The 17589-nt window shown below is 48.4% G+C and overlaps 1 protein-coding gene across 3 annotated transcripts in view; it reads left to right on the top strand.

The window, feature by feature from the left end:
- Window positions 1-17589, top strand: part of PIDD1 (p53-induced death domain protein 1) — a 30653-nt gene continuing 13064 nt past the window's right edge. For all 3 annotated transcript variants that reach the window (XR_012655745.1, XM_032804110.2, XM_032804091.2), the window contains exons 1-9: window positions 1-113; window positions 2243-2608; window positions 4667-5080; window positions 6032-6235; window positions 7369-7423; window positions 8069-8270; window positions 9607-9735; window positions 13147-13326; window positions 16604-16751. Coding sequence is in view for 2 of the 3 variants with exons in the window: in XM_032804110.2 (XP_032660001.1) it covers window positions 2344-2608; window positions 4667-5080; window positions 6032-6235; window positions 7369-7423; window positions 8069-8270; window positions 9607-9735; window positions 13147-13326; window positions 16604-16751 (1597 nt within the window). In the remaining variant the exon portion in view is untranslated. The remainder of the gene's footprint in view (window positions 114-2242; window positions 2609-4666; window positions 5081-6031; window positions 6236-7368; window positions 7424-8068; window positions 8271-9606; window positions 9736-13146; window positions 13327-16603; window positions 16752-17589) is intronic.

The following is a 17589-nucleotide window of genomic DNA, read 5'->3' as shown; positions in this document are numbered from 1 at the left end:
AAGAGCGGGGCGGGCTCCAGCTCGCGGCGCTGCCGGGTGCAGTCCAGGCTCCTTGCCGCGCGGGGTTCCCGGCCGGGGCGAGCCCTGTCCCGGGCCCGTCTTCTGTAGCCCGGGTAAGAGCTGCGCGGGGCCCGCGGCCACGTGGGGCCGTGGCCAGGCTAAGGGGCGCTGCTCCGCGCCGCCTCCCAACTTCCACCGAGTGAGCGGGGCAGCGGAAGCGGGGCTCGCGGCAGCCCCGGAGCAGGAGTCCGCTCGCCGCTTCCCTGCCCCAGGCAGCGTCGGGAGGCGGGGTGAAGTGGGGCAGCGTCCCCCCTCCTCCGGGCTCTGGCTTTGGCCCCCGATACTTGCAGCCGCAGCCGGTTGGCGGGGGGGCACAAGGGCTCTGTTCTCAGCAGCTTTGCGTTTCCTGCGACCGCGGAGCCGATGGGACCACGTCCTGCCCTGCCCTGCTGTGGCTCATGGCTGAGCTAGTTTAGTTCCCTCCCTCCGAAATGTCCCTTGCTTGTCCCCGCAGCCTGTGTCCCCCCAACCTTAGGTAAAGCAGCGCTGGCTCCTCCCTCAAGAGCCCATCGCTGCAGCTTCTGGGCTTGCCAGAGTGTTACCAAACAGCTCTATGGGACTGAACTCCCCCTGGCTGTGGGCCTTGCCTGGGGGAGGCAGTATAGTGGGTAGAGGACTAGGCTGGGACTCAGGAGAGCCACGTTCTATTCCTGGCTCTGCCATGGGCTTGCGGGGTGATCTTGGGCAAGTTGCTCCCCTCCCTGTGCCTCACTTTCCCCTTCTATAAAATGGGGCTAATAGAACTGAACTCCTTGGAAATATAGGGCTTAATGGTAACACCTGTATAACTGCTAGCAAAGCAGAATGACTAGTTGTATTTTGCATTCAAATTCCACAGGTAGATCAGTGGTTTTCAGCCTGTGGTCCATGTAGCTCAGGTGGGGCCTGCAAACTATGTCTAATGATTCAAACACAGTCTGCACGTCCTCTTGTAGGGGTTTGCAAATGGAAAAAAAAGGTTGAAAACCAGTGGTATAGATGACCGCACAAGGTGAAAGGGGCAATGGAGAATTTATTCCTCATTGGTCTTTCCCACTTCTCCAAAAGCAGCAAAGAATCCAGTGGCTCCTTATAGACTAACAGACGTTTTGGAGCATGAACTTTCGTGGGTGAATACCCACTTCATCGGATGCATGTGACATGTCTCCTGGCTTTGCCCTTGACCTGCTGGGTGACCTTGGGGAAGTTGCTTTGCCTCTGTACCTTTGTTTCCTTGTCTATAAAATGGGAATAATACTGATCTTCTTTGTAAGGCACTTTGAGACCTACTGATGAAAAGTGCTATAGAAGAGTTAGATATTATTACTATCCTAAGCAAGCTTTCTCCTTTGATTACACCCTCTATATTTCTGGAGATGACTCTGTTTTCTGGCCAGATAGAGGGGATGCACCAAGGTGGCTGTTCCACCTCATTGCTATACCTAGCACATTGCTGCTAGCAGTGGCAGATGAGCTAATGTCTCCAGTGGCTGGTGATGAGACACTAGATGGAGAAGGCTCAGAATTCTCTGTAGAATCTTAGAATACCAGGGTTGGAAGGGACCTCAGGAGCTCATCTAGTCCAACCCCTGCTCAAAGCAGGACCAATCCCCAGACAGATTTGTGCCCCAAATCCCTAAATGGCCCCCTCAAGGATTGAATTCACAACCCTGGATTTAGCAGGCCAATGTGCAAACCACGGAGCTATCCCTCTACCTCATTCTTAGGTTTCTGGCTGGTGGGTCTTGCCCACATGCTCAGAATCTAACTGATCACCATATCTGGGGTCAGGAAAGAATTTTTCCCTAGTTCAGATTGGCAGAGATCCTGCTGGAGTTTCACCTTCCTCTGTCGCATGGGGTACAGTCATTTCCTGGTTTATGTAAATGTTGGATACTCTGTAACTAGAAGTCTTTTAAACCATGATTTGAGGACTTCAGTAACTCCACCAGAATTCAGGGGTCTATTTTAGGAATGGGTGGGTAAGGTTCTGTGGCCTGCAATGTGCAGGAGGTCAGACTTACTAGATGGTCCCTGCTGGCCTTAAAGTCTATACCAACTGCCCATAAAATCCGTAGTGATGTACTGTATGTAAATCCCCATGCATCTTGTTGCAGCTGGAAGATGTTGTGTTTACAAGCTTCTTCTAGCCAGGCTCTGCAGAGGCAATAGGGCTTCATTGTGTGCTCCTGTCCCCTTTCAGAGCCTCCTTTCTCGTCATCACGGCTGCCTTGTGGCGCTGCCAGTGCCTGCCTGCCTGGCAAGTCAAAACATGCTCCGGCCCCAGTGGACTAACAGCAGAAGATGGCAGAGGTGCTGGAGGTTGGGGAGGATTTGGGGGAGGGCAGTTTTGTGACTGCCGCACTTGAGGGCTGTCGCCTTGCAGGCAACAGGCTGAACCTGGATGTGTACCCTGATGGCTGTCGCCAGTTCCTCAAGCTGTTTGAGAAACGAAGGGAAGAGATAGCCCAGGTGGAATTCCTGCGGCTGAACTGCAATGAGGCCCTCATAGACTCCACGCTGGGCAGCCTTCCTGTCCTGAAGTGCCTGAAGTCCCTGGTGCTCAAAGGTAAGACACAGAGAAGCATCCTTTCTCATTCATCCGGGCTTGGCTCTTTTTCTCTGCTCCTGCAGGATGGATGCGCTTTATGGTTTCCATTGTGCACTAGAGTCCCTTGCAGCGGCTTTGGGTCTGTTAGCCTTAAGGGGAGCAGGATGCAGATTCAGGAGGATCCAGCATAGGGGCTGTTATTACCATCCTTTGTTTCCACAGCTGTTGGGAACCACTTTTCTCACTTGATTCAGTCTGACAGGTGCAGCCTCTTGTTTGAATGTCACTTGAATGGAGACTGGGTTGGATCTTTAGTTGTGGAGAGACTTATTGAAATAATTGTTGGTGATTATTCCTCCTTCCCCCTCCCACCCCTTGAGATGTAATGATTCCTTTCACTGCATTTCATTCTGCTGTAGCTTTCTGAACAGACCCTCTTCCTGTGCCCTGCAGCACAGGGTGGGAACATAGTTTGAGAAGGAACAGCAAAGAAACTAACTTATCAGGAGCACAAAAAGTATTGGAGTGGATTTGCCTATGACTTGTAGCCAATGGCATGATGACATTCAATAAATACCTGTTGACCATTGTATTGCTTCATTGGCGTCCCAGTTTTTGTATGCTAGGAGGCTGTGAATATGAATGGTGTGTCTTTAGTAATCTTGGAAAAATGTTGAACCATCCAGCCTTCTGGGGGGAACTGTATGTGCATATCAGAGAGGAAGGATGGTCCAGTGGTCAGGACACGAACCAGGTCTCCTGACTCTCAGGTTAATTTCCCTTGCTCCACCAGAATGTGACCTTAAGCAAGTATCTCTGGCCCAGATCCACAAAGGTATTTGAAATCAAGGGAAGTTAGAAGTCTAAATACTTTTGTGGAGCTGGGTCTCTGTTTTCCCATCTGTAGAATGGGCATATTAATACTTCCTTACCTCCATAGATTTATGCTGTGAAGTGCTCAGATACTGAGTATCTGGAAAAAAGTAGAAAAACTTGGTTCGCTAAGAATTCCTTATTTAAACCGTACTATTTGCTAATCCAGGGTTTCTCAAATATTAATCTTTCTACGATTGTACAACAAAAAATCCTGTGGCATCCCCTAATGTAAGCATTTAAAATTGCACTGCAGGAGGGTGGTAAGTAGGAGGGAGGATATTGGTACGTTTATGGAAGTGTGAATTTAAATCATATGGCTGCCACTCCTTTCTCCCCCCGCATTCATTGGTCACTTGCCATGGTAGTCTCAGGCAAGTCAGAAATCCTTTTGAATGTGCTGGATTTGTTATTTGGAGCCAAACTTGCCCTTAAATACCTGAGCACACCTCCCATCAAACCTAGACCTGTTGAAGTTAGAGGTGGGGAAAGCTATTAGACCTTGTAGTCCCTCGCCCTGCCAGTATGGCTTATCACCAATGTGCTGCTGTTCAGGCTAGTTCTGAATGTCCCAAGCAGTGAAGCTTCTATCCTTTCCCTTGGGGAAACTGTGCGACAGCCAAATATGCCTCCCTCTCAGGGAAATTTTCTCATCTTCAGCTAAAATTGCCTCTTAAGTGCATCCTATAACTCCTAGTTCTCCCTTCTCCCACTGGGTACCAGATAAATCTCTCCTCTCCTCAGCTGTTAAAATACCAACGTTTTAGGTGTTCAAAATCCAGGGGTCAGATTGGGCTGAAAAAAGAATGACTGATAAAACAGACCCCTCATATGTACAGTGCAGATGCCCTGCTCCGCAGAACTCCCCCCCGCCACACACACTACAGAGCCCTCCACAATTGATACAGCCCATTTTACAGATTGAGAAACTGAGACACAGAGAGGTGAAGTAATACAGGTGACTCACCTAGTGACAGTGCTGGGAATAGAACCCAGGTCTCCTAAGCCACACTTGAGTGCACTAGCCATTAGGCTACGTATACATCTTGCGTGCACCAATCCCTCTAGCCCCATTAACATTGTCTGAACTTCCAGTTTGCCATGCCGTCAATTTCAGAGGGAGCTGTACATGCCTATCTGATGCTAGTTTAGCAGAACCCATGTAACATGGAATCCTTTCTCTCTGCTTTTCCGTGCCCCCAGGTGGGCATGCCCAGGATGAATTCGGTGCTTGTCAGCAGGGTTCCCTGACAACCTTGCCACAAGATTTTGGGAGTCTGCTATGTCTCACTCATCTGGATCTCAGCTTTAATAGCTTCTCCAGGTTGCCCAGCTGCATCACTGACCTTGCCAGCCTCCGTGTGCTCTTGGTGTGCCACAACAGCCTGGTGGAGCTGCCCGAAGACTTTGGCCGTCTCAGTAAGCTGACTTTCTTCTCTGCCATGAAAAACCAGCTCCGGGATCTACCATGGAGCATTGGGGAGCTGGCAGCGCTGCAGAGACTGGACCTGTCTGAAAACGCCCTGCAATCACTTCCTGACGAGATTGGGTGTCTGTATAACTGCATGGAGCTGGATCTCTCAGGGAATCAATTGATGGGTGTCCCCGACTCACTTGGTAAGAGGTGCACCCGGAAGAAAGAGAGAATGAATGTCCCTAGCTCCTGACAAGGAATGGGTGGGTTTTAGGGAGTCTTTGAACAGCAAGGCATGTAACACCTAGCCTTTAAATGGGATTCAGTGTCTGTCACTGCCCCCCTTCATCACCCCCAAGCAGGGCTGTGGATCAGGAGTTATCTCTTACACGACTTGCTAGGAGCAGGATATTGTCTATATGAAGCCCTGTCAATTTACTTAGTGAGCAAACCACACACTTTAAAGATTCAGAAGACTCTGGGTCAGATCCTGAGTTGTTATAAATCAGGTTTGGATACCACCATTGCCTTCAAACTAACATACACCAGCTGAGGATCCAGCCTTTTGGTAGGCTAGGGTACTGGCTCCTGACAGGATCCCAGCTTCTCTGCAGTTGCTGATGTGAGGCAACACACTGAGGGCTAATTATATTGATGGGTTGTTTGGTTTTAAATGACATCTGTGTTGAGTCCAGACCAATCCAGAAAACCGTTCAGTGCTGGACTCTGAGATCTCAACCCTGTATTCTGAATGGGTCTGTTTCCACAGCTTTGATTTTTGTATTACTGTGCCCAGGTTTCTGCTGTGGTGGTTATATTGCTGTAGCATCTAGAAGCCCATGCATGGACCGGAACCCCATTGAACTAGGCTCTGTATAAACAGAACAAAAGGACAGTCCCTGTCCCAAAGAACTTACTGCTTTCCCAACCTGCTAATTCTCTGAACCCATGAGCTTTTTTCCTCTCTCATGATTTAAATATATCCGTGCTTTGTGTATGTGTTTGGGGGTCTGGTACTGGCAGGCTGGGGTGGCGCTCTAGGTGCTTGCTGAGGGGAATTGGGGATGGATGTGTATGTTGTTGGGGGTTGTTAGAATCACTGCTCATGTATTTATCAAGGGGGGAGCAATTTTTCTTCTTGTTCTAACTTGCAGCCAATTTGCAGTCTCTGCAGCAGCTGCGTCTTCACAGCAATCTCCTGGTGACTGTCCCCGCATCCCTTGCCAGCCTTCCCAACTTGTCCAGGCTTGACTTGCAGAACAACAGGCTCCGCTCCATCCCACCCGAGATTCAGCACTCTCCCTTCGTGTACCTGCGTGGCAATCCGCTAGGAGAACCTGAGATCCCTCTGCAATCTGGTAATTGCATCTCTGGCTTGACTGCATCTCAGACAGCTGCTCCCAGGCTCCAGCAAGTGTCTCAAGCTGGTGTGTGAATGTGATTGATGGAGATGAGGGGGAGAAAATGGATCATTATTGATACGGCATCATTGCAGGTGTATTTTGCGCTGCACAGACACACAGAAGAGTGAGCCCCTCGCTCAAAGAGTTTACAATCTAAGCTAGATGTGGGCTTCATTGTATTAGAGCAGGGGTAGGCAACCTATGGCACGTGTGCCGAAGGCGGCACGTGAGCTGATTTTCAGTGTCACTAACACTGCTCGGGTCCTGGCCACCGGTACGGGGGGCTCTGCATTTTAATTTAATTTTAAATGAAGATTCTTAAACACTTTAAAAACCTTATTTACTTTACATATAGCAGTTTAGTTATATATTATAGACTTACAGAAAGAGACCTAAAAACCTTTTAAATGTATTACTGGCACACACAACCTTTAAATTAGAGTGAATAAATGAAGGCATGGCACACCACTTCTGAAAGGTTGTCGAACCCTGTACTAGAGGGTGTATAAGGGAGAGGATGGCTATTCAGTTCAGACACTAGGTTGCCTGTGTCTTCAGTTACAGGCTGTGCTAGTTCTGTGGAAGGGATTCTAATTTTTTAGTCAGTTCTAAGGTGTAAAAAAAATCTCTGGAGATGCTTTTGCTCAGCCTGATCATTGGAAAGGTGTTGCTGGTGATGCAGAGGTGGGGTTGTGGGAAAGTCAATGGGCAAAAGGAAGTCAGCCTCTTGGGAAGGTCCTCAAGCTGCAAGCAAAAAGATCCCAAAAAGCATCTGCTATTTAGATCATAAACAGGCAGGGGTAGGGAAGAGTCAGCGATGCCAGTACAGCCTGGCCAATGGCTGCTAAGTGCAGGAAAAGAGATGCATCAAAAGTTCACTGACCTCTGTCCATCCTCCTTTGGAACCCAATCCAAAGCCCGGGGGGAGTATGAAAATCTTGCATTGACTTCACTGGAATTTGGATCCAGCCCCTGATGAGCACAGTGTTGCAAAAGGAATACTCCTTTATCACCTGCACCCCTCAAATCAATGGACAATCTGCATGCTACCCGCCCCTGTTCATTTCTTTTCTTCTGATTCACTGCAGATGAATCCAGCTCAGGAGAGCTTGGAAGAGTGTTCCTTGTACCCAGTGAGGACAGGTATTTCACACACAGTGTCTCTATTCTTTTTTGTTACTATTTATTATTTTGTATTGCAGCAGCACTTAGATGCCCCAGTTAAGATTAGGGTCTCATTCTGCTAGGTGCTGCACATACACATTATTCGGGATAGTCTCTGCCTCAAATTGTTTCCAGTCCAAATAGACAAGTCAGAGTTTTACTCCATTACATGCAGGGAGTTCGTCTTGCCAGTCACAAACAGAGGAAAGCAATAGTTGAATGGTATGTGATGTCACTGGAAGACAAGTTGTGTGAAGTAATACCTTTTATTGGACCAGCATCTGTTGGTGAGAGCAACCAGCTTTCACGCTACACAGAGCTCTTCCTCAGGTCTGAGGAGTGTCACAGCTACATGCAAGATGGAACAGAGTTTTTTTTATCAAAAGTAGTTAGTGCATATTCTAAGGGACCAGTCATGTTGAAGTGGCCCATTAACACCCCTATAGTCATAGGATGAAAAGGGGGGTTAGTGCATTACAGATTAAGTTGATCCAATAAAAGATACGACCTCACCCACTTTGTCTCTCTAGTATCCTGGGACCCACAAGGCTACAGCAACACCGTATACACAATGAATGCGAGTCATTGCAAGGTGTTATTCATGCATCTCTTCTTTTTCATAAGCTTTACTGTGACCCCGGATGGCTGCAAAGTCATCCTGGCCTGCGGCATCAAGTTTTACTTCCCCCCGGGTGCTGCCACCTCCTCATTAACGATCCATTTCCAAATGCTGTCGCCTGACCCGCAGTGGGTGAAACTGAGGCACCATGACATCCTGCTGAGTGAAGTCCTGGAGCTGCGGCCTCATGGGATTGTATTCCAGCAGGTAAGAACACGTGATGGGCAGGATGGGGCTGAGCAGAACTGTGTGTGTGTTATAGCCCATCATGGGTCCATATGTGCAAATATGACTGGTCAGAAAATCCTTGTTTGTGACCTGAAAGGATCGTGTTGTGGGGCTGCCAGGCCTCAGTATGTTGACTGCTGAGATCTGTGAACCACAAATCACTGCTTGTAAATAGCCCCAAGGATCAAACTTGAAAGGGATTCTCAGCACTAGGGCAAATCCCCAAAAGGACAGTGTCTTCTCCCTCAGGAGCACGGTGTCCTCACACTTTCCCCATCCCTTCTGCTACGATGCAGGCTGTTCTCTGAATGAGAACCTCCTCCCTTCCAGCTCATGAACTCCTCCTAAGGGGAGAGCTTGCTCCTGGGGGTGACCTCTGTCTGCCAGGAAAAGGACTCATTGATGGACGCTTACATGAATACCCCCGTGAAGCCAGTCTGGGCCAAGAGGAGCTCACTGGCCTTTCTGGGAAGCCATTGCACAACATCCCTACCTGAGCATTGTCCGGAGCATAGCCAGGAAACTGGAGGCAGCTGTTCTGGCTGACTTCAGGGCTGGTCGGCTCCAGGAGAGATCAGTTTTCATAACCACTCCCCACTCTTTGCCTAAAATCTATCTGTGGTGGATTGTACTTACTCTTGTGAGCATCCCCCAGTGTCTGGGTGTGGTGTTGCTGCTCTTGTCAGCTCCCAACGCCCCCGGCAGGCTGTCAGCCTACCTCTGTGGGTCTTCTGTGGCTTGGCCGGGTCACGCAGCTCAGATCCTTTCTAGGGTACAGCCAACTTGGTTGGAAGCAGTCCCTTGCCCTTCAGGGCCAATCATAAGTCAGATGGTTTCTTACCCTTCTGGGGCTTAATTCCCTCCCCAGAATTAAATCAGCAGGGTTATTCCTGAGCTCCACCTGCCGATTTGTAGCCAGGAATGGGCCCTGGCCTGTAGCCTAGGGAGTCTCTCTCCTCATACCACCGTCTCCAGCCAGGAGCTACCTTGCTAGCAGTAGGCAGCTCCTTTTCTTTTGGCCTTGATTGGGTGTTGCTGGAGAAGAAGCTCTTATTGTTCTCACAATGGCTACTCCTGCAATGCTTTCCTAGGTAAGCCTAGAGATCTAGTGCTCACTGCTCTCTTCCTCTCAGAAAGCTGTTTCCAGGGGTGGTGGGTAGCAGAGCGATGGGGCCTGCAGCGGGGAGTGGAGAGCATGGAGGCTTGTCACACCCCGTCACATCGGCTTCCCCTGCTTGCCCAGGTAAGAGTGTCTGTAGAGTAGGGGTGCTGTTCTGTTGGTGTCTCATGGCAATGCCCTATTGTCCCCTGCCAGGAGGTGCAGATCTGGATGCCTTACGCCTCCCCTCAGACGCTGCATGAGCGAGAAGTGGTAGTTCGGACCTTCAACGGCCAGAGCTGGAGCGACCTGCAAACCAAGGTGGAGTGGAGAGGAAAGCCGAAGGTGAGCAAGTTGGATTAATTCCTGGTCATAGGCAGGAGATGTGACTTGCCCTGCAGCAGGGGCAGGGCTTGACTTTTTCCAGTCCCCAGGGCTAGCTTGGAAGCTTCTCATGAACCTGAGATGTGTGTCCAGTTGGTATAAAGGGATTGCACCTGCAGCCCTCATCTCTAATACAGAGGGGCGTAGCTACTAGAGCAGGGTCTCTCGCTGGTGGCCCCACTGACACTTTTTTTAACCTAAAATACTTAATTAGCTTTAGGAAAAACAATTAAATATGCACAGATTCACATCCAAATCACTGCAATGTGTATTTGTAGGGTTTTTTGACAGACTCAATATCAAAAATAATGCTTCCTCACCTTTTGGCCCTCTGTCCCATCCAGGGCTTAGTGGGTCCTTGGGCTTGCTGTGAAAAGTGATATTTGTTAATATCACAGCGCACTGAGTAGCTGCCTGGAAGGCTATGAAAAGTGATCAGTAATATTAACAAACATACAAGTATCACTTTTCACAGCAAGCCCCAGGACCCATTGAGCCCTGGATGGAGAGGCAGAGGGAGTCTGTGGCAATGGGGCGGGGATGGGTGCAAGGCCAGGAAAGCAGAAGGGTCCAAGATGTGGGGGGAATGGATACAGGGCCATGGGAGGTAGTGGGGGCCAGGGATGATGGGGGTAGGTGTTGGACCCCACTGTTGCGTGGCCAGAGCCAGGGCCTGGTGTCTGCTGCCATGTGGCCAGGGTCAGGGCTTAGTGCCCGCGGCCAGAACCCAGAGCTGGGGACAGGAACTGCATGGCTGGAGCCAAGGATTGCAGGCTGCTGCAACGCAGCTAGAGTTGTGGCTCAGCGCCCAGGGCTAGTGTCTGCCGCTGCACGGCCAGAGCCCAGAACTGAGTGCCGGAGCCCAGGAGAGTGTGGCTGGAGCCAGGAGTCAGCAATCGATGCTGCGTAGCTGGAGACAGCACTCATTGCTACATGGCCAAGGCCAGGGGTTGGCACCCAGGGTCAGCTCCTGCCACCGCATGGCTGGAGCCTGGGAGCAGAGCTATGGGTCAGCGTTTGCCTTGCAGCTGGGACAGGGGATCAGCACCAGGTGCCAGGGCCACGTCACTGGAGCCTGGGGCCAGAGCCTGCTACCGCACGGCTGGAACTGGGGGCTAGAGGCCAACTGAAGCTCCATGACTGGAGGTCAGCACCTGCTGCCTTGTGGACAGAGCCAGGGATTGGCGCCCAAATCCCAATGCTTGGAGCCCCATTGCCCTCCTTTTGGGGCTGGGAGTTGGCATCTGTGGCCAGCACCTGCCGCCACGCAGCTGGAACCAGGGGCTGGAGGCTGAAGCCCCGCACCTTGAGGCCAGGGCTGTGTGGCCAGAGCTGGGGCAGGGTCAGTACCCGTGGTCGGAGTCCAGGGCTTCACGGCCAGGTTCCTGAAGTCCCACCACTGGAGCCTGCTGCTCAGATCCCCTCCACCCAAGATGGGTCAGGAACTCACCTTGCTCCTGCAGTGTTGTGTCCAGGAGCAACAAGGAGGAAGGGGGAGGGTCTGATGCTTTGCCCCCACCCATCACCACCCTGGTGGCTGCATTTGAGAAATGTTGTCCTAGAGCAAGTGTGTCATGGTATAAATCCCCACTCTAAACCTTAGCATCCAAAAGATGGGGTACCAGCATGAATTCCTCTAAGCTCAATTACCAGCTTAGTACCTGTAGCGCTACCACCAACCAGGAATTCCAGTGCCTGGTACACTCTAGTCCCCGGGCAAGGTTTTGGGGGGACTCTCAAGACCCGGACCCTCTGGATCTTGCCACAAGAAAAGTAAACCCTTTCCCCTACCACTACCTCTCCCAGGCTTCCCCTCCCTGGGTTACCCTAGAAGATTACTGATTCAAACTCCTTGAATCTTAAACAGAAAGGAAAATTCACCTTCCCCACTCCTTCTCTCTCCCCCTCCCGAACTCTCCCTGAGAGAGACAGTAATCCTAACACAGAGAGAAATTAGCCTTTCTCTCCCCCTTCCCTCCTTTCTCCCCACCAATTCCCTGGTGAATCCAGACCCCGTCCCCTGGGTTCTCACACCAGAATAAAAAAAAAAACAATCAGGTTCTTAAACAAGAAACTTTACTAAACGAGAGACAGTCACAACTATCTTTGTAAACTTTAAAATGGAATAGGTACAGGGTCTTTCAGCTATAGAACATGGGAATACTCCAGCCTAAGTATACAAGTACAAATTAAAATCCTTCCAGCCAAATACACATTTGCAAATAAAGAAAACAAACATAAGCTAACTCGCCTTTTACCTAGTACTCACTATTGTGAACTATAAGAGCCTGTATCGGAAGAGATTGGAGAGAAACCTGGTTGCACATCTGGTCCCTCTGAGCCCCTAGGTGAACAACAACCGAAAACTAACAGCCCATGCACAAAGCCTTCCTCCCTCCAGATTTGAAAGTATCCTGTCCCTGATTGGTCCCTCTGGTCAGGTGACAGCCAGGCTCACTGATTCTTTAACCCTTTAAGGCAAAAGAGATATAAAGTACTTTCTGTTCTTTAACCACCTACTATCTGTTTATGACAAGGTGTTCAGCAACCTTTCTAGAAGTGCGTTGCAAGTCTTCATTTATTCACTCTGATTTAAGGTTCACATGCCAGTCATACATTTTAATGTTTTTAGAAGGTCTCTTTCTATGAGTCTATAATATATAACTAAACTTCACAAACTAAACATCGTATGTGAAGTAAATAAGGTTTATAAAATGTTTAAGAAGCTTCATTTAAAATTAAATTAAAATGCAGAGCACCCTCAGACCGGTGGCCAGGACCTGGGCAGTGTGAGTGCCACTGAAAATCAGCTTGTGTGCTGCCTTTGGCATGTGTGCCATAGCTTGCCTACCCCTGCCCTATGGGATGCAATTTTCCATCTCAATTTAGCATTGGACTGAAAGATCTGTTGGGGTGGGACCTCATCTTACTCCTTATTTTGTGAAGTGCTGCAGGGTACTGTGCTAAATTCAGTCTATGCTCTCCCTACCGGCAATCAATCCCGGGAGCACAACATGTGCTGCAGGCTCCCGTGTCCAAAATTGTCTAAGCTGCTTCTGCAGTCTGTGCAGTGTGACGCCCACCAGGAGTGGGGTATGAAAAGTCACCTCAAATGCCAGCTCTGATGGTGAAAAATATCTGCTCAGGCCTTTAAGAAAATAGGCTTTATTGGCGGTGCTTCTTTGCATCTAAATGTGTGCAGTACATCTGCATATATACCGATGAGACATTGGGCCGTCGATTGATTTTTTTTTTTTTTTTTTTTTTTTCAGTGACTCCATTGACTTCAGCTGTCGTCAGTCAGTGTGTCTGAAAGATACTGTAACATGTCACTCAGCTGTGTTTTCTTTGTTCCCCACCTTTTTGTAACAGAAGCACATGGCTTGCTGTAGCATCCCCCATTTCTCCTGGTTCCTGGTCGTCTCTCGGCTCGTAGAGAATAAATGCAGTGTCCCATCAGAGGGGACGTTGCTCTTTTCCACTGTGGATCCAAGCATCAAAGTAACCTTCCCTCCTGGAGTCACAGAGGAGACTCGGAGTGTCACATTGCAGGTATGTGTGCATGTTAAAACTAAAACACAAGCTCTGGTATTACTGCTGGCCTGTGCTGGAGATGAGAGTAGGCAATAGGATGCATGAGAAAGAAGGATGAGCCAAGCATCAGCCTGGGAACTGGGTCTGACTTGCTTTTAGGCACATCACAGAGCCTCCCTACTTCAGTTTCCCCCACTGTGAAATGGGCTGGGTCATTAGCTGTCTGGCAGGGGTTAACACTCATAGGCCATATGTGAAATATTGTAACTTGTTAGGTTTCTCCCAACAGATTTTTGGTGGCCTCAGAATGCAGCCACCTACTCTTGTTGGTGGCCGTGATGACAATTTGTCTGAAAAACAAATAAATATGCGCACATACAAGTACAAATCATTGTAATAATAAGGTGGTATTTTTGAAGACTCAATAACAACATACAGTTGTCTCTATTCTTTACTGGACCTAAACAGAATAGAAACACAAAGAAGGTGCTTTGCATGTTCTTGTCTTTTTGTGGCTATTTCTTTTGCTTTTTTGGTTGCTGTTTTTTGTTTAAGAATTGCTAGCTAGTAGGTCTGCTGTGAAATGTGATATTTGTATAATTGTTAATATCAATTTTCACAGCAGCAGACTTGTTAGCTAACTGGGAGCAGTGAAAAGTGATATTAACAAATATCATTTTTCACAGTAGACTTACTCAGCCCTGGCAAGCTGGGGGACAAATTAAGCCTTGGATGGGGAGGTGGGTAGGGAGGCAGCGAGGGCCGAAGTGATGAGGGGAGTTGGTGAGCCCAAAGACCAGCGGCTGGAGCCTGCTGCCTGCCACCCCAGGGCTGAAGCCAGAAGCCGAAGCCTGAGCCTCAGCACCCACGGGAAGATGGGGAACTCACGTTGACTGTCTGCTCCTCTGGTGTTTGACTCCAGATAGGGGAAGGGCCCATCCCTTCCCCCCTGTTATTGCTCACGAGGCTGTAACCACAAGAAAAGCCTGTGGTGACTGCATTTGAGAAATGTAGCACGTCTTGCTGAGGTAGGGCCCGGCTTAATACACAGCGCAGTCAATAGGTGTTAGGTTGGGCCCTGAGTACCTCACTTCTCAGTGCTGAATGCCTGCAGCTGCCACTGGCCTCCGCTGGTGTGCTGGGTGCTGAGGAGCTCTGCAATCATGCATTATGGCAATAATTTGCAGTGTTCTTCCCTTTGCGTCCCCCACCTCCTGCCACATTCCCCAAGGCTTTGACCTTTCCAGGCTATAAATATATCTGGGCAGGTCACAGTCTGGGGCTTGTGGGACAGGGGAGTTGGCAAGACTAATTCTGCACCCTGTTTAAAAAAAACACAAACAAACCTGTCTCTTTCTCCTCTCCCATACAACTGTCCTTGATACAGTCCTGGCCCGTCTGACCTTCTGTGGGGAAGGCTGAATAGGGTTCTGCTCAGAGCTCTGCTACCAAAGCTCTTGATAAGCCAGCAGGCAGCACTGTCAAGGGACGTGCAGCTTTAGTCTCTTGCTTAGTCTCCAAGAACAAAAAGCATGACAGACCAGCTCAGCAAGTGAGATTCAGAGGGTTAAACTTTACTCTTATTCATGCTGTTCTAACTCTGAAGCAGCCCCGTTAAAGTTTGTGGAGGGTGGTCATGGTAGCTGTTTTTAATTAAATGTGTGACTGAGTCTTCTTGGTGCTACTATTAAGATCAGGGCCCTGTTTGCCAGGTTTACACCAGTATAACCCTGAGCAGAATATGGTTCAGTGATTAGGATTCACACTCCCACTTGGCAGCCAGCCTGTGCCATTGAGTCAGGCATGGCATTTGAGCAGTTGGGGCCTGTAACCATGCCTTCTTGGGTCACAACTGAGAGTGCCAAATTCAGGACAAACTGCTGAGAAATACGGCAGTTACATTTCAAGACTGGTGGCTAATCCCTCATAGGATATGCCAAACTGGCAACAAAAGTAAACTTCTGTTTCACCACACTGATTAACAAGAAGTCATAAAAGCAGTTTCCTCAGTCCTTGTATTACCACCAAAAACACTAGCCCAGGGGTCAGCAACCTTTCAGAAGTGGTGTGTCGAGTCTTCATTTTTTCACTCTAATTTAAGGTTTTGCGTGCCAGTAATACATTTTAACTTTTTTAGAAGGTTTCTTTCTATAAGTCTATGATATATAATTGAACTATTTGTTGTATGTAAAGTAAATAAGGTTTGTAAAATGTTTAAGAAGCTTCATTTAAAATTAAATTAAAATGCAGAGCCCCCTGGACTGGTGGCTAGGACCCGGACAGTGAAAATCAGCAAAGGCAGCACGTGCCATAGGTTGCCTACCCGTGCACTAGACTTAGAGATAAGTGGTTCTTTAAAACCAATCTCTTCAAATAAAAGGTTCTTCTGATCCAAAGGATCAGCCACATGCCCAGGTCAATATGTAACGTAGATCTTACCCCAAAATCGTGCTGGTACCAGTCCTTTAATATCTAGAGGTTTATTCATAAAAAGAAAGAGGTGAGAGTTAAAATTGGTTAGAGGAATCGTACATATAATAAATGAACCTCCTTGGTTCAGGCTTGCAGCAGTGATGGAATAAACTGCTGGCTTGGTAAGTCAAATCTCTGGCTGCTTCCAAATCATTGGAAAGTCCTCTGTCCATTGGTTAGAATGCTCCCATTAGCATAGTCCAGAGGTTTGGGCAGGAAAGAGGCAAAATAGAGGAGTTTCCGGGGCCTTTTATCGCTTCTGCCATGTGGTGGGAATCTCATTGTTCTTACCCTTGAAAAGTACAGTAACAAGATGGTGGTTGGAGTCACATGGATACATCACATGTTCATGCATTTCACCTAGTCATTGCAGGAAGCCATTACCTATACTTCAGATGGAACCTCCAAAGGACAGTCCATTCAGGCGTCTCCCATGGTCCATTGTCAGTTAAGTGTTTCTTGATGAGCCACTTAATTTGAATAGTCCCTTCAAGATGTGCTGGCTAAATATCTTGTTGGTGTTACCCCAGGAGCAAACATTTGAAATCCAGGTATAGAGCCAATACTCATAACTTCAAATACAAAAATGATACATGCATACAGAGAGCATAATCATAACCAGCAAATCATAACCTCTTCACAGACACCTCACTTGACAACCTTTGTACAAGATTTGTTGCAAATATATAACAGTGGTTGCAACAATGATCGATATGGTCATAATCAGATAACATCACAGGGCCATTGCCCTCTTTCTGCCTCAATGAATTTAGGTATTGAAGCATCAGACATTAAGTTGATTTGATTATTGTTCAACCACCAGGTTTTGCCAGTGTCAGCAGAGGAACTGGCAGAGATCACGGATGATCCAGAGTCCAGAGCTGGTCCCCTGCTCTGCCTCTCTCAGAATTCCACTGTGGATTTCCTCAGGCCAGTTAAAATTCAGCTCCCGCTACCTCCAGGGGTCACAGGTTAGTATATGCCCAGAAATGCCAATGGAAAGCTTCTGTGCTAAAATCACACTACTTGGTAGGTTCTTTTAATTTTCCCCCAGGGAATTGATGTAATAAACTAAACTGTGAACAAACGGCACCTTTCAGGGTTTGTGCATTGGACCCTGTTGTTCCTAACCACAAAGCTTAGTACATCAGTGGTAGAAGAACTGTAATAGATAGCTAATTTTCCCACTGCTTTCTGAAGAGTGTTGGTGGGAAAGGTCCTCTTTCATCATAAAGGAATACTGACACCAATGCCATCCCATGGAAACAAGATATTCCTCCCTTATTCCAGAGTAATGGATCAAACGAGGTTGGAAGTGGGATAACACTTATACTCTGTCATCTACAGAAAACACTCTTTTGGTTTAATGCCTTCTGGCTCCCTAAATTCTTCACAAATATTACATACCGTTTAAATGCACAAGAGTAAATGAAAGCAATGGTAAGGTTGTACATTTGGTGCCTGATTCTGATCTCAGTGTGACTCATGAGTGACTCTATCGGAGTTGCAAGTAGAATCAGGCTTTCCAGCACTAGCAGTTCAGGAAATGTAAAGATGTAGGTTCCAGCAGTGCACAGAATATGGACTGATTATATTGTGAACCAACATCAGGGACTGGCAAGCTGCTGTTTAGCTGAAACATTCACCTAATAAAGGTGAAGCAAAACTGGACTGGGTACATCCTGGTGATGTTTGGCAGGGGCGGCTCTAGGCATTTTGCCGCCCCAAGCACGGCAGGCAGGCTGCCTTTGGCGCCCGCAGGTGCCTGCAGGAGGTCCTGCAGGAGCTCTGCCGAAGCTGCGGGACCAG

Source organism: Chelonoidis abingdonii, chromosome 4, assembly GCF_003597395.2.
Source record: "Chelonoidis abingdonii isolate Lonesome George chromosome 4, CheloAbing_2.0, whole genome shotgun sequence".
NCBI lineage: Eukaryota > Metazoa > Chordata > Testudines > Testudinidae > Chelonoidis > Chelonoidis abingdonii.
Note: the sequence above shows the minus strand (reverse complement) of the source record. Positions and strands in the feature narration are given on the sequence as shown.